We start from the raw sequence: 13,137 nt of genomic DNA, 5'->3' as shown, positions 1-13,137 counted from the left end.
ATTGGGATTTCGGTCAAACCTTTGGATAATTCACCCATGGGAAGGCTGGAATTTGGGAGCAGGAGCTCTTTTCCCATTCCTGGTGCAGGCAGAGCTCCCTCTGATCCCAGGGGAAGAGAAATTCCTGTGTCTCCAGCTCACTGCTCCCAAATCCATCTTTTCCTCCCCTTCTCCTGAGCCAGAGGACCAAAAACTTTGGGATGGTCCAAAGGGATAAGGCAGGGAAATGGGAGAAGCTTTGCTGGGCCAGTGGGAAACTGAGGCAGGATCTGCTTTCCACATTCCCAGACGGAATTCCTTGGGGAGCTTGGAGTCACCGAGGTGTGCAGGACCTGCCTGTCTGGAGTGCAGTAAGACAAGATCACTCAGAATTCCCAGGTGAATCCTGAGGATGTTTTGCCTCTTGAGGGAAATTCCAGGTTTTTACCTGGAACAGGGAGGTGCAGGACCATGAGGGGGCCACAGGTGATCCCAAATCCTGGCTCTGCTTCTTCAGGAGACTCCACAGGTCCCGTTTGGCTTGAAAAGCTGGGCTTGAGGAGGACGAGGACTTCTCCAGGATGACCAGGATGGGATTCCTGGGAATATTGGAGACATTTCAGTTGGGATTAATCGTTCCTGAAGCGTGGAATGCCATGGGTGTTGTTGATGATCCAGGAATAGAATTCCAACCCCTGCTGATCCCTCTGCACCAGCTCCATGCTCCGATCTCTGGGAAGAACATCTCTGCTCGGGCAGCCCGAGAGGAAATTATGGGAATCTTCTCCTTGCTTGGAAGTTGATTTTTCCATAGCTCAGCCCCTCAGGTCCCACCTCGTTTGCTCCAGGGGTGGAAAACAGGAAACCCTTTGGGACTGAGGAATGTTGTCCCCAAATTCCTGTTCCTGGAAAGGCACCACAAATCTCAGTTCTCCTGGATAAACGGCACGCGTTGACTGCAAATTGTGGATTCCCAATCCCTGGAAGTGCCCAAGGCCGGGTTGGGATGGGGCTTGGAGCACCCTGGGAGAGTGGAAAATGTCCTTGCCCAGGGAATGGGATGATCCTAAAGGTCCCTTCCAACCCAAACCATTCCAGAATTGCAATGTTTTCCCTTTCCTCTTCTTTCTCCCGCGCTCCCTTTCCCCTTCCCAGCGATTCCCTGGTGCTCTCCCAGCATTCCCTGCCCTCAATCCCAACAAATCTCCTTGCCTGGAGCTGCTTTTTGAGCTGCTGCCAGGGAAGTGGCACAGCAAGGACCCCGTTATTCCCCAAAATGAAGCCCATAAACGGGGATGACCGGGACCTCCCCGGGGACATTTGGGGTTTGATTGCATGCCTGGGACATCAGCCAGGGAATGGAAATTCCAGAGGACATCCTCATCCTACCCCACGGGCTCCAGAGGGGCAAGGAAAGGGGGAGGAAAGGATCCAAATGGATTTTACAGCCTCGGGATAAAGCTGTTGTGTCCCCCTTCCCTTCGGCATTTCTGCTTTCTCCGGACAAGGAGAGAAAAGCGACATTCCCAGATCTTTTCCCCACGAGGAACTTTTATTTTTCCAGCAAAACCCAGCGCTGGGAGGAGAGGAGGAGATGATTGAGCAAGAGGAGCAGGTGGGGTTTGATTGGAAAACCGGGAAGCCCGGGGAAGGAGCCTCCATCCCTTCCAGGTGCTCCTGGGATTTCCGGAACGAGGGAGAAAACGTCCCTCGGGATAAAACTCTTCCTTGGACAAACTGCATGCCAAGGAACTCAGTGCAGGAATTTCTGCTGAGAAAATTTAGGGAAAGCTGATTTAAAGGGATTTGCTGGCGGTTTTTAGAGGGATTAAGTCAGCAGGGACAGGATAACCTCGACCTCTTCCTTCAAAACAGCTGGATTTGGGAGCTGGACCCATCTGGGACAATTTCTGCCTTCCCTTGGATGCTCCTCTTGCTCCCAGAATTCCCATCAGCAAAAATTCCTCCTCAAAAATCTTCTCAGTGCTCCTGAGTGGCCAATTAATGGGAAAAAAGGGGGTGGGGGGGGGGGTAAAAGAATTCCCAAAAAAGGCTGATCCAATTTATTTCAGGTGCTGGTTTGAGGAAGGAATAAATTCCAGCTGCTCTGGGCAGGAAAAGGCCATAGGAGGAGCTCTGAGGGAATAGCTCAGGTTGGTAAATCCCATCCTGGATATTCCCAGTTTTTCATCAAGGCAGGGATTATTGGGAAAAATATATCCTGTACTTATTCCTTTCTGTTGGATAAAGGGTTTTACCGGGATGAGGGATTCTGGGGGGGGCATAAAAAGGTGAAGCCGTGTGGGAATTTGATAAAAGAGGAGGGAATTGTTGAATATGGGAATCTTGAGACGGTTTTGGCGCTGGAATTCACTGGGATGAAAAATTCCCAGCGCCTTTTATCTCCTTTTTTCATTGTCCTGAGCAGAATGTGCAGGGAGTTCATGGAATAAACGGAACAAATTCTGGAATTAATGTGGATTTTGGGATTCTCAGCATGGCACAGGTGGCCTTATAAAGAGAGGGAATCCGTGGATATTGATGAAAATATCCATTTTTTTGGCCAATTTTCCATCTTAGCCTAATTCCAGCAGGCGCCAGTTTAGGAAAAGAGGTGACACTTGAGGCTGTCACCTCCCGGCTTTGGGGCAGTTTAGGACATTCCTGTCCCCTGAATTTGCATCCAGGCTCTGGATTTTCCCAGCTCCTGCTGGATTTGGGTTTTGCTCGTTTGTCTGATCCTGGCTGGGATTTGTTGGGATTTTTCAGTCCTTGCTCTCTTCATCTGAGTCTCAACTCCTGCAAATTAGGGATTCATTTCCCTCCTCTCTCCATATCCTACGGACATCTCATCCTGGGACCTCCATCCCTGTTTTTCTCCCTCCCAAAGGGATCCAAATCCCCTCCAAAGCAGTGGCTGCTTCATTCCCAGCACTTCCCACCCATTCCCAAATCCTGAAGCCCCACCTGGGCACTCCTGGAAGTGAAGCCGCTTCTTTTGCTGCCTGGGAATCTCCGGATTCCCAAAAATTGGCACAAATGGTTTAAGCAAGGCCGCCCCCCGGCATTTTTTTGGATCAGGTGTCGGATTGTTTTCCCAAGGGAAAGCTTTGCCCAGCCAGAGCCAAATGTGCCTTGGATCAGAAAGTTACCACAAGGAAAATCTTCCCATGGATTCCTTTCACCATGGACAGCCGGGCTGGGAAGAGGAGCAGGGGATTTAATTTTGCCTTAAAATCAGGAGATCCAGGGCAGGAAAATCCAAGGAAAATCAGGAAAATGTGCAGTTAGGGAGTTGAAATTCCTGCAGCAGCTGGAAGATCCAAAGGTGTTCCAGGTTTTTGAGCTCTGGGTGTTTGTACTGTCCCACCTGCTGTCCCGTGATCCCAAATCTGAGGATTCCAGGCTTGGATAATCCCCAATCCCTGGGGATCTTTCAGCCCCACGGAGGCACTGAAATGTCCCCACAGGGCTTGGGACAGAGGGGATGCCAAGTTCCAAACTCCCAGCTCCCAGCCTGGTTTTCCCTAGATGTTTCATGGGATTTATCCAGCACCATTCCACAGTCTTCCCAAAAGCTTTTGAGAACTGATGCCTTCAAACAGCAGGATTTAGTGAAAAATCTCTGGTTTAATCCATAAATTTATTTACATCCACATCTCCACCCCTTTGACCAAGGAGAAGCCCACAAAGTCAGGTCCTAAATAGATTTTTTTATATTTAAACCATCCTTTGAGAGGAGAGGAGGGAAAGTGGGGTCAGTTTGGTGGATTTTTTTTTTTTTTTTTTTTTTTTAAGGATAGAGCAGGTTTAGGAAATTAAACCTGAGCTAAGCTCGGAGCTCTGTCTCTGCCCAGCTCCGGGCCCAGCCCTCGGAGATTTTTCCCTTTTATTTCTGGGAATGAAAATGTGTTTTCTGTGCATCCCTCCAAGCACAGCCAGAGCAGCTGAGGACTGAGCATGCTTGGGATGAATCCCTTGGAATTCCTGAGGTCCCATCCCTCTAAATCCAGCCTAACTCCTCCAGCTTTGGCGGAATCGCTCCGGCTTTGTACAGATCCGAGCGCCAGCGGGAGCTGACCCCGAGCTTTTCTGTTCCCCGTCCAAGCTGAAGTGAGGGATGGTGCCTTAAATGTGGACAGGCCAAACATCTGGGAAGGGCTGGAATGGTTCCCATTAACGTGGACGCGGTTTGGAAGCGACTCCCGCTTGTGAAGGGTTTTCAGCCTGGATTTGTTCCAAGGACACGAAAACCCAACTCCTGTTTTACTCCCGGCCCCTTATCAGATTTAACTCCACAGCTGCGTGTCCGTTGCCCCCGTTGCTCTCCCTGGGAGCCCACTGGGAAATCGAATCCCGGGTTATTTGGGAGCTGGGATTCATTAACCCTCGTTATGTCATTTGGAGGGAGTTTGTGTCGGGAGTTAATTGGCCCTCAGCTGGTTCCTGTTACTGGCTTGGCAAAGGGGATGAACTGGAAAGGGGGGAAGGAGCCTGGATTTGGGATAGGGGTGGCTTAGGGAGTGCAGGGAAATCATGGAATGGGTTGGTTGGGGGGGGTCTTAAGGATTATCCCAATCCCTTCCCATTCCATGGGTAGGGACACCTCCCACTGCCCCAGGCTGCTCCAGCCTGGCCTTGGACATTCCATGGATCCAGGGGCAGCCACAGCTGCTCTGGGAATTCCAGCCCAGCCAGGAATTCCTAATTCCCAATCTTCCATCCATCCCTGCCCTCTGGCAGTGGGAGCCATTCCCTGTGTCCTGTCCCTCCAGGCCTTGTCCCCAGTCCCTCTCCAGCTCTCCTGGAGCCCCTTCAGGCCCTGCAAGGGGCTCTGAGCTCTCCCTGGGGCAGAGGGTGGGGAGCTGCTGTCAGCTCCCAGTTCTGCCTGGGACAGATCCCTCCACACATTCCTGGGATTCAGGCAGGATTTTATGGAGCCTGATGCCTGTGGATGAAATCTCCGTGCAGAGGAGGAAGTGGCACGGGAGGTTGTAATTCCTAAGAGGAGAGGGGTCCTTGGCATGCAGTTATTTCCTAGGAATGTTTTCCTCCTGGATAGCAGCCTCATCCCTGCAATCTGGGATGCTCCGTCCCAAAACTGCTGCTTCCACGTGTGAGTGTGCACGATGGGATCAGCCCCAGCCCGCGCTTCCTCTGCCACCTCCAGGGACGGTAATTCCACGGAGGAGCTGCTCCTTGGGACACAACTGCAGGGCAAACCGGGATTCCCAGGGCGAGGCAGAGGAAATTGTGGATGCAGAGGAGGGTTTGGAATTGGAGTTTGACCTCTCTGTCCCCTCCCTGCAGGTGGATGCCGACGATGTCATCACCAAGGAGGAGCAGATCTTCCTCCTGCTGAAGGCCAAGGCCAAGTGCGAGCGCCACCTGAAAGCCAAGGTGCCCAAGGTGCACGGTGAGTGCTCCCAAATTCCGGGGCTGGATCCACCCCTGCTCCTCCCAGCCCTTCCCCTCAGCCCCGCGTGCTGGGAGCAGGGAGGGAAGGAGGCACTTGGGGCATCCCAGCGAAGCGGTTTTTCAGGATAGTCCATGGGGAGGAGGTTTCAGTGCGAAGTGTTGGAAAGCAAAGCTGCCCCAGACTTGTTCTGCTCTAGAATTCCAAACGCCGAGGGTCCAGGAGGATGCAGAAGTTGTGGAATTACAGCCCTGGTTGTTATATACAATGCACAAGAGAGAGCACCAGCCACCAGCTCTGCTGGGATCACAGAATTCCAGAATGGGTTGGGTTGGAAGGAACCTTAAAGATCCAGTTCCACCCCTCTGGAATGGGCAGGGACACCTCCCATTGCCCCAGGCTGATCCAGCCTGGCCTTGGGCACTTCCAGGGATCCAGGGGCAGCCACAGCTGCTCTGGGAATTCCATCCCAGCCCCACCCCACCCTCCCAGCCAGGAATTCCTAATTCCCAATCTCCCATCCATCCCTGCCCTCTGGCAGTGGGAGCCATTCCCTGTGTCCTGTCCCTCCAGGCCTTGTCCCCAGTCCCTCTCCAGCTCTCCTGGAGCCCCTTCAGGCCCTGCAAGGGGCTCTGAGCTCTGCCTGGAGCCTTCCCTTCTCCAGGTGAACATTCCCAGATCTCCCAACCTGGTTCCAGCCCTGGAGCAGCTCCGGGGCTTCCTCTGGACTTGTTCAAGAGGAAAGCCACTATTCCAAATCCCAAAAATCCTTTGCAACCAGTGATAGGGAAAGCAAAACAGCACTCCAAGACCTTTCTCCTTCCCCAGTCTCTCTCCTTGGAAGGGCCCAAGCTCAGCTGAGCCTCTTCCTTCCATTTCCTTTCTATTTTGGGCTGGAAAATCACTCCCAGCTGTGGGACTGGTGGGGAGGAGGAAGGAGAGAACTCTCTGATGTGGGGAGCAAAGCCCTCACCCCCCGCTGGCTCCTTCCCTCACATTCCCAAGTGTTAATTCCTGAGGGACCCTTCAGTCCCCGGGGTGGGTGTCCTGTCCCACTTCCTCTATTTCCCGGGAAAACGGGACAAGCCACGATGTTCCTGCAGCTCGGCCTTCCCTTCCCTCGGGGAGTGCTGTGGGAAAGGTCCCCAAATCCAGCTTCACCACCTGCCCTCCCGGTGCCTTTGGAAATGCCAGCAAGGGCCATAAAATCCCAGCTTTCCTTTGATTCCCTGCCTCCTGTTTTCCATCAGCAAACCTCAAGCCACATCCTCTGCTGCTCCTTTGTCCCCTCACCCCGCGCCCAATTAACACCTCGTTAATGAGCACATGTGCGAAGGCATTTCCTGCTGGTGTCTCGCTGCCCACCCCGTCCTGCTCTTGCACCCCTTTTCCAGCTTTTCTGAGGCAGCCTTTGGGATTGATCCCCCTGCGCTATGGGCAGGGATGGGGATGTGATTGACAGCCGGATTTTGGGCTCCTTCCCAAGGGCAGAGCAAAGGAAGCAGATCCCAGGGATTTGGAGATCCCGTGGTTTTGGTAGTGGTTGGAGACCTGGGTCTGGGACTGGAACGAAAAACTTCCAAGATCCGATGGTTTAATCCCATGGACCAAATCCTGCCCCTGGAAAAAGCTGTCCTGACCCCCTGCTCCATCCTCTACAGCAAATCCAATCCCAAAGAGTCCAAGAGGAGGAATCGCCTGGATTTCAAGGCTTTGGAGACTTCACTCATTAGAGGAGGAGAATTAGATCCAATTAATCTGCACCAATCCAAAGGCAGAATGAATTCCCACTCCTTTTGCAAGGAATGGCTTTTTAGGATTTAGCACCCCATAAATTCCCTTTGAGACTTCCCAAACAAGGCAGGGATTTGCCAGACTGCCCCTGAGATGGTTTAAGGAGTTTGTGGTCCCAACAAAGAGTTTTCCAATTTGGAAAAGTTCTTCCCAGTTTTCAGAGGAGCTGCCATCCACAGATTTTGGGATTTCAGATGCCCTTGGACACAGGGAAGGAGGTTGGGTCCGGTGCTTTCCTCCTTGGATGATCCAGAATTTGGGATGTGGTGTCTGTTTCGGAGATCAGAGACATCCAGACCAGTGCCCTCCTCATCCAGAGGGAGGATCTCATCCCGTTACCTCTTCACTCACTGCAGATCCCAAAGAAAAATCTGGGAAGGGCAACAGTCTTCACCATTATGATGCTCCAGCTCCTATTCACAGATAGGATTTAAAAGGAAAAAGTAGGGTTGGTTTGGAGCAAAATAAATCCTGGATGTGGTTTCCAGTTGACCCACGGTCAAATCCATGCTGGATTTGTCATTCCAAAGGGAAAAGGACAGGCCCACAAAGAGGCAGCAGTTTTGGGGAGATCCTCAGGAAAACACATCCCACAGTTATCCAAGGATGGGATTTCTCCAGCCTTTCCCAGGGAGTTGTTTGTGGTGAGGGATAAGATCCACGTTCAGCTCTGCTGGAAGGGATCTTCCTGGAGAGCCAGAATCCCTCTGGGATCATCCTGGAGCAACTCCAATCGAGGGCCAAGCCTGCCGACAGCCCAGCGGTGTCGGATGTTTGGGAAAGGAGAAAGTTTCCACTTAAAATTCCTGACCCAACTTGAGGACTTGAGGGGGATCTCTCCTGGGAAACTCCTCACCACAGGGGTCGTAGGAAAACAGTCTTTGACCCCATTCCAGAAAGTGGGAACAGGTCCCGGCTGGCAGGGTTGATATTCCAAAGAAAAATCTTAGGGAACAAAAAGGTTAAAACCCTCTAAAATTTCAGACTTTCTTCAGCCACTGTTTATGTGTAAAAACTCCAAATTCCCCTTTTTTCACCCCCTAAAAAGGTTAAAATTCTGTTTTATGGGAGGATGAGGTCCCTGCTCTCCTCCTGGAGGGCTCACAGGGCTCCTCTGGCCCCTGGCCACCTCCCAGGTGTCTCTGAGCCCTGGCTCCTGATCCATGTGGCTCCCACATGGATCTGTGCCATGGGGAGCCGAGGCTGAGCTGCTCCAGGAGCTTCCAAAGAGCCCCGGCAGGATTCGTGCGTCATCTCCACCTTTGGCTGAGGCACTGAGGGCTGGAGACCCAAAATACGAAACCAAAAAAACCCCAAAACCCTTCCCCCACAAGCATTTGGTTTCCTCCTTTTCTCTTTTTATTCCCCCCCTCCCCTTTTTTCCTTAAATTTAGTCTCCAGATGAAAGCCTTTGGGAAAGAACAGGAAACCCGAAAATTTCTCTTCTCCCGACACAAATATTCCATCCCAGCCCTGGTGGGCAGCTGATGCCACCCCAAAGTTAAACCTGGAAGGGGATGAAGTGAAATTCCCAGCCCTGAGCCATCAGACCTGACTTTTTTTTTTTTTTTTTTTTTTTTTTAATCCATGAATTAAAAGCTTGTCTTTGCCTGGTTTGGAAAAGGAGATGGGACATTTTGTGGGGAAAGAAGAGGGAGTTTTGCACAACCCTGTCATTAGCAAAGGCCATGGCCACCCCTTTCTCTGAGCCCGAGGTGTTGCAGCTCCAAACTGTGTTGTTTTTTTAATAAATAAACCTGTTTTCCCAGGAAAGGCGTTATTTTTAGTTGGGAATCTGGGTCTGTTTACCTGGGTTGTACATCCCAGTTTGGTTTCACTGTCCCTAAAGGACCTGGAGCTGATTCCAGGCTCTTGCTTGCCTTGAGAACCCCCCAAACCTGCTCCTGGTTTCCTCTCCAGAGGGTCCAGCACTATTCCCTGATGCCAGGAGCTCCCAGAGGTCGGGAGAAGCCTCGGGTACCTCAGAAATTAAGGGAGACAGGGGCACCCTAAGGCCTAAACACCCCAGCCCTCTATAAATCCATAATTTCTCCAGCTATTTCCATCTTCTCCCAGCTTCTGTTCTCAGTTCTTGCAGATGTGGCCCAAATTCCACAAAAAAACCAAACCATTCCTTGTGAACATATTCCCAGCACAGTTTTGGCTTGGAAGAGCTGTCACTGCTCCAGTGGACACCAGCTGGGGGGTGTCCAGGAGACTTTTTAGGATGGAATTATGGACCAGGAGAGCTTCTAGGATGGAATTATGGACCAGAAGAGTGTCTAGGATGGAAATATGGACTGGGAGAGCTCCTAGGATGGAATTATGGACCAGGAGAGCTTCTAGGATGGAATTATGGACCAGGAGAGTGTCTAGGATGGAATTATGGACTGGGAGAGCTCCTAGGATGGAATTATGGACCAGGAGAGTGTCTAGGATGGAATTATGGACCAGGAGAGCTTCTAGGATGGAATTATGGACTGGAAGAGTGTCTAGGATGGAATTATGGACTGGGAGAGCTTCTAGGATGGAATTATGGACCAGGAGATTGTCTAGGATGGAATTATGGACTGGGAGAGCTTCTCGGATGGAATTATGGACCAGGAGAGTCTCTAGGATGGAATTAAGGACTGGGAGAGCTTCTAGGATGGAATTATGGACCAGGAGAGTGCCTAGGATGGAATTATGGACCAGGATAGTATCTAGGATGGAATTAAGGACCGGGTCAGTGTCTAGGATGGAATTATGGACCGGGAGACCTCTGAGAATGGAATCACAGACCAGACTGTTCTTCTGGAGTGTGACGGAGTTCAGAGTCATCGATATGAACCGTGATGGACTTGAAGGAGCTGAAACTGGGATGTGGCCTCTACCTGCAAAGTTTTATGGGCCAGGGGCTCCCAGTCCTACTGAGGAAAGTCCACAGGGCAGCTAAACAGGCCTTGGAACTCACAGGAGGAACGGATCTCGGGAATTACGAGAGGCACAAGTGGTCTGTGGTTTAGATTTGTAAAGGAACACAGAGAAAGGGTGGAAAACATTCCAAAGGGCGGCTGAACTCAAATGCTAATTATCAACCTTGTTTTAATGATTGACGGGAGCGATAGTTTTCCCTCTCAGAGGCAGGCTAGAAGGGTTTGGAAGGACTGGATGTGCTGAAAGGAGGAAAGAATGGGATGTGCCAGCAGTGGCAGGTCAGGAGTTCCTGATGGGATGTTGGAGGTTGAATTTCTGCTCCTGGGTTGGGAAGTTGGAGGGTGGATGGGCAGTGTCTGGAACTGGCTGGTGAGGTCAGGAAGGTGTCTCCGGGGCTGGGTCATGGAATTTTCTGGTGGCCTTGGATTGAGGTGAGCCAAGATGTGTTGTGACATGGAGCAGCTCCTGGCCCGTGTCCATCCCCTCCAATGTCCGTTTCCTCCAGGGCTGAGCATGGAAGGGATGTTCTGTCCATGAGACACGGGGTGAAGAGCAGCAAAGGTCTTGGAGCAGTGACAGAGAGAAGCTGCATCCACCTATGGCCATGGACCTTCTGGAGTGGGTCCAATGGAGCTGAGCAAGGGCCTGGAGTATCTCGGTGCCCAGGAAAGGCTGAAGGAGTTGGGGCTGCTCAGCCTAGAGAGGAGCCCCAGTGAGAGGGGCCTCAGCCCTGGGTGTCCCTGTGTCCCTGGGTGTCCCTGGGTGTCCCTGAGTGTCCCTGAGTGTCCCTGGGTGTCCCTGGGTGTCCCTGAGTGTCCCTGGGTGTCCCTGGGTGTCCCTGAGTGTCCCTGGGTGTCCCTGGGTGTCCCTGGGTGTCTCTGTCCATCCCTGGGTGTCCAGGGGCAGAGCAGAGCCAGGCTGTGCTCCAAGGCCCAGCGATGGCACCAGAGCCACTGGCAGGGACTGATCCCAGGAATTCCCCCGGCACAGGAGACAGAACTTCTGCCCTGGGCAGTGCCCAGCCCTGAGCAGAGCCCAGAGAGGCTGTGGGGTCTCCTCCCTGGGGATATTCCAGAACTGTCAGGATGTAATCCTGAGCCCTGTGCTCTGGGATGGCCCTGCTGGAGCAGCTGATCCACTGCGGTCCCTTACAGCCTGATTCTGTTGGATCAGTGAGGATCCCACTCCTCGCGTCCTTCCAAACTGTCCAAACAATATCCACAATATCCGTGCGCACACACAGCCGGGTCACGCAGCCGGGTCACACCCCCTCTTCCTCCAGCCACATCCCCCACAGACCAGGACAGCCCCAAAAGCAGCCCCTCATCCCCCCTGCCCTCACAGCCAGGTTCAAAATCCGTCTGCAAAGCCCCAAACTTAATTCCTGCCCCTCCAAACCCCCATTCCTCCCTTTTCCTATCCCAAAATTATTTCTCCCCCGTTCCTATCCCAAAATGATTCCTCCCCTCTTTCTATACCAGAACAATTCCTCCTCACTTCCTATCCCGAAACAATTCTTTCCCCTTCCTATCCTCAAATGATTTTTACCCCTTCCTATCCCAAAACAATTCTTCCCGCTTCCTATCCCAAAATGATTCTTCCCCTCTTCCTATCACAAAACAATTCCCCCCATTCCTATCCCAAAATTATTTTTTCTCCCTTCCTATCCCAAAATGATTCCTCCCCCTTCCTATCCCCGAACAATTCCTCCCCTTTCCAATCCCCAAATGATTTCTCCCCCTTCCTATCCCAAAACTCTGCCTCATTTTTTTTTTTTTGGGTCGCTCCTCCCCGCCTGCTTCCAATGCCCCAAATGTCCTTCCCGTAATGGAGTGACCACAATCACACAGCGTATTCCAACTGTGGTCTCCCGGGTGCCGGAATGAGCCGGGCTGATTTATATTCCGTGCCCCTGGATAAACACCTCGAGCCCGTGTTTGCATTTGTGCAGCTGCCAAGGAGCCTCGCAGATGGTTTGAATGTGTTCTCCACATGCAAAGTGTCCCGTTCCGCCTGGAACGGGAATTGAGGCTGGGGGAAAGGAAAGGAGCAGGAAGGGAAAGGAAAAGGGGGATGGAATAGGAGCAGGAAGGCGGGAATGACTCTCCGTGCACCCTGAGCAGGGATGGCCCAAATTTGCTCCTACTTTTCTCTCTTCTACCAAAGCAACCCCTGGGATTCTGGGATTCTGACTTGGTGGAGGAGCAAAATCAAGGAGCAAAATGAGGGATGCATTTGGGACAGCCCCTTCCCAAAGTGTGCTGGGACTGGCCTTCCTGCCTTCCAGAGTGAAATCCTGCAGCAATGACAGTGTTTTTGCTCGTTCCCATCTTGGAATGACTTCAGCTCCCACGCTCTGAGATTCCAACATTCAACAGGAAAGGACTGATCCAAGAGATGATCCAAGAGATGTCTTGGTGGACAAGAGCCAAGGGGGTCCTGGAGGGATCCCATGCTTCCCTTCAGGTCTCATTTCTTCAGGAATGTCATCCAAGAGAGTTTTTGCTTGTTCCCATCTTGGAATGACTGCAACTTCCATGTGCTTCAAGGGGGAAGGTGAGAGCCAAGAGACGTCCTGGTGGACAAGAGCCAATGGGATCCTGGAGGGATCCCATGTTTCCCTTCAGGACTCATTTCTCCAGCACTGAAGTGGTCGGTGATGTCCTCAAATCACGAGGAATTCCAGTGCCATTCCCACCTTCCGTGTCCCCATCCATGAGAGACGCAGCTCTGGATTCGGAGGAGGAGGCAAATTCCTGAGGGATAAACACGATCGTCCCTTCAGCATTGCCTGGATGATGGGATACACACCCAAAACTCTCAGGGATGTGGGATATGTGTGAGACTTCCTTGTTTTCTTAATAGTTTGTGAATTCCTTTGGACTTCCATCATCTGTGAATCCTACTATTTCTTCCAAGGAAAGAAACGTTCGACTTTTCCGGTTCCACATCCTGAACGACCTGGATCGATCCAAACAGCACAGTGGAACCCTCAAACTCATTTTCACCAAAATTCCAAGAGGTTTTCAATA

General features: G+C 51.9%; 1 protein-coding gene across 1 annotated transcript in view; it reads left to right on the top strand.

Annotated features, from left to right (window-relative positions):
- Positions 1-13,137, top strand: part of PTH1R (parathyroid hormone 1 receptor) — a 95,083-nt gene that overhangs the window by 34,788 nt on the left and 47,158 nt on the right. Inside the window, exon 2 of the mRNA XM_053950985.1 lies at positions 5,290-5,395. Coding sequence (XP_053806960.1) covers positions 5,290-5,395 — 106 coding nt within the window. The remainder of the gene's footprint in view (positions 1-5,289; positions 5,396-13,137) is intronic.

This window comes from Vidua chalybeata, chromosome 1 (assembly GCF_026979565.1).
Source record: "Vidua chalybeata isolate OUT-0048 chromosome 1, bVidCha1 merged haplotype, whole genome shotgun sequence".
Taxonomy (NCBI): Eukaryota; Metazoa; Chordata; class Aves; order Passeriformes; family Viduidae; genus Vidua; species Vidua chalybeata.
This window is presented reverse-complemented; position numbering and strand designations above follow the sequence as displayed.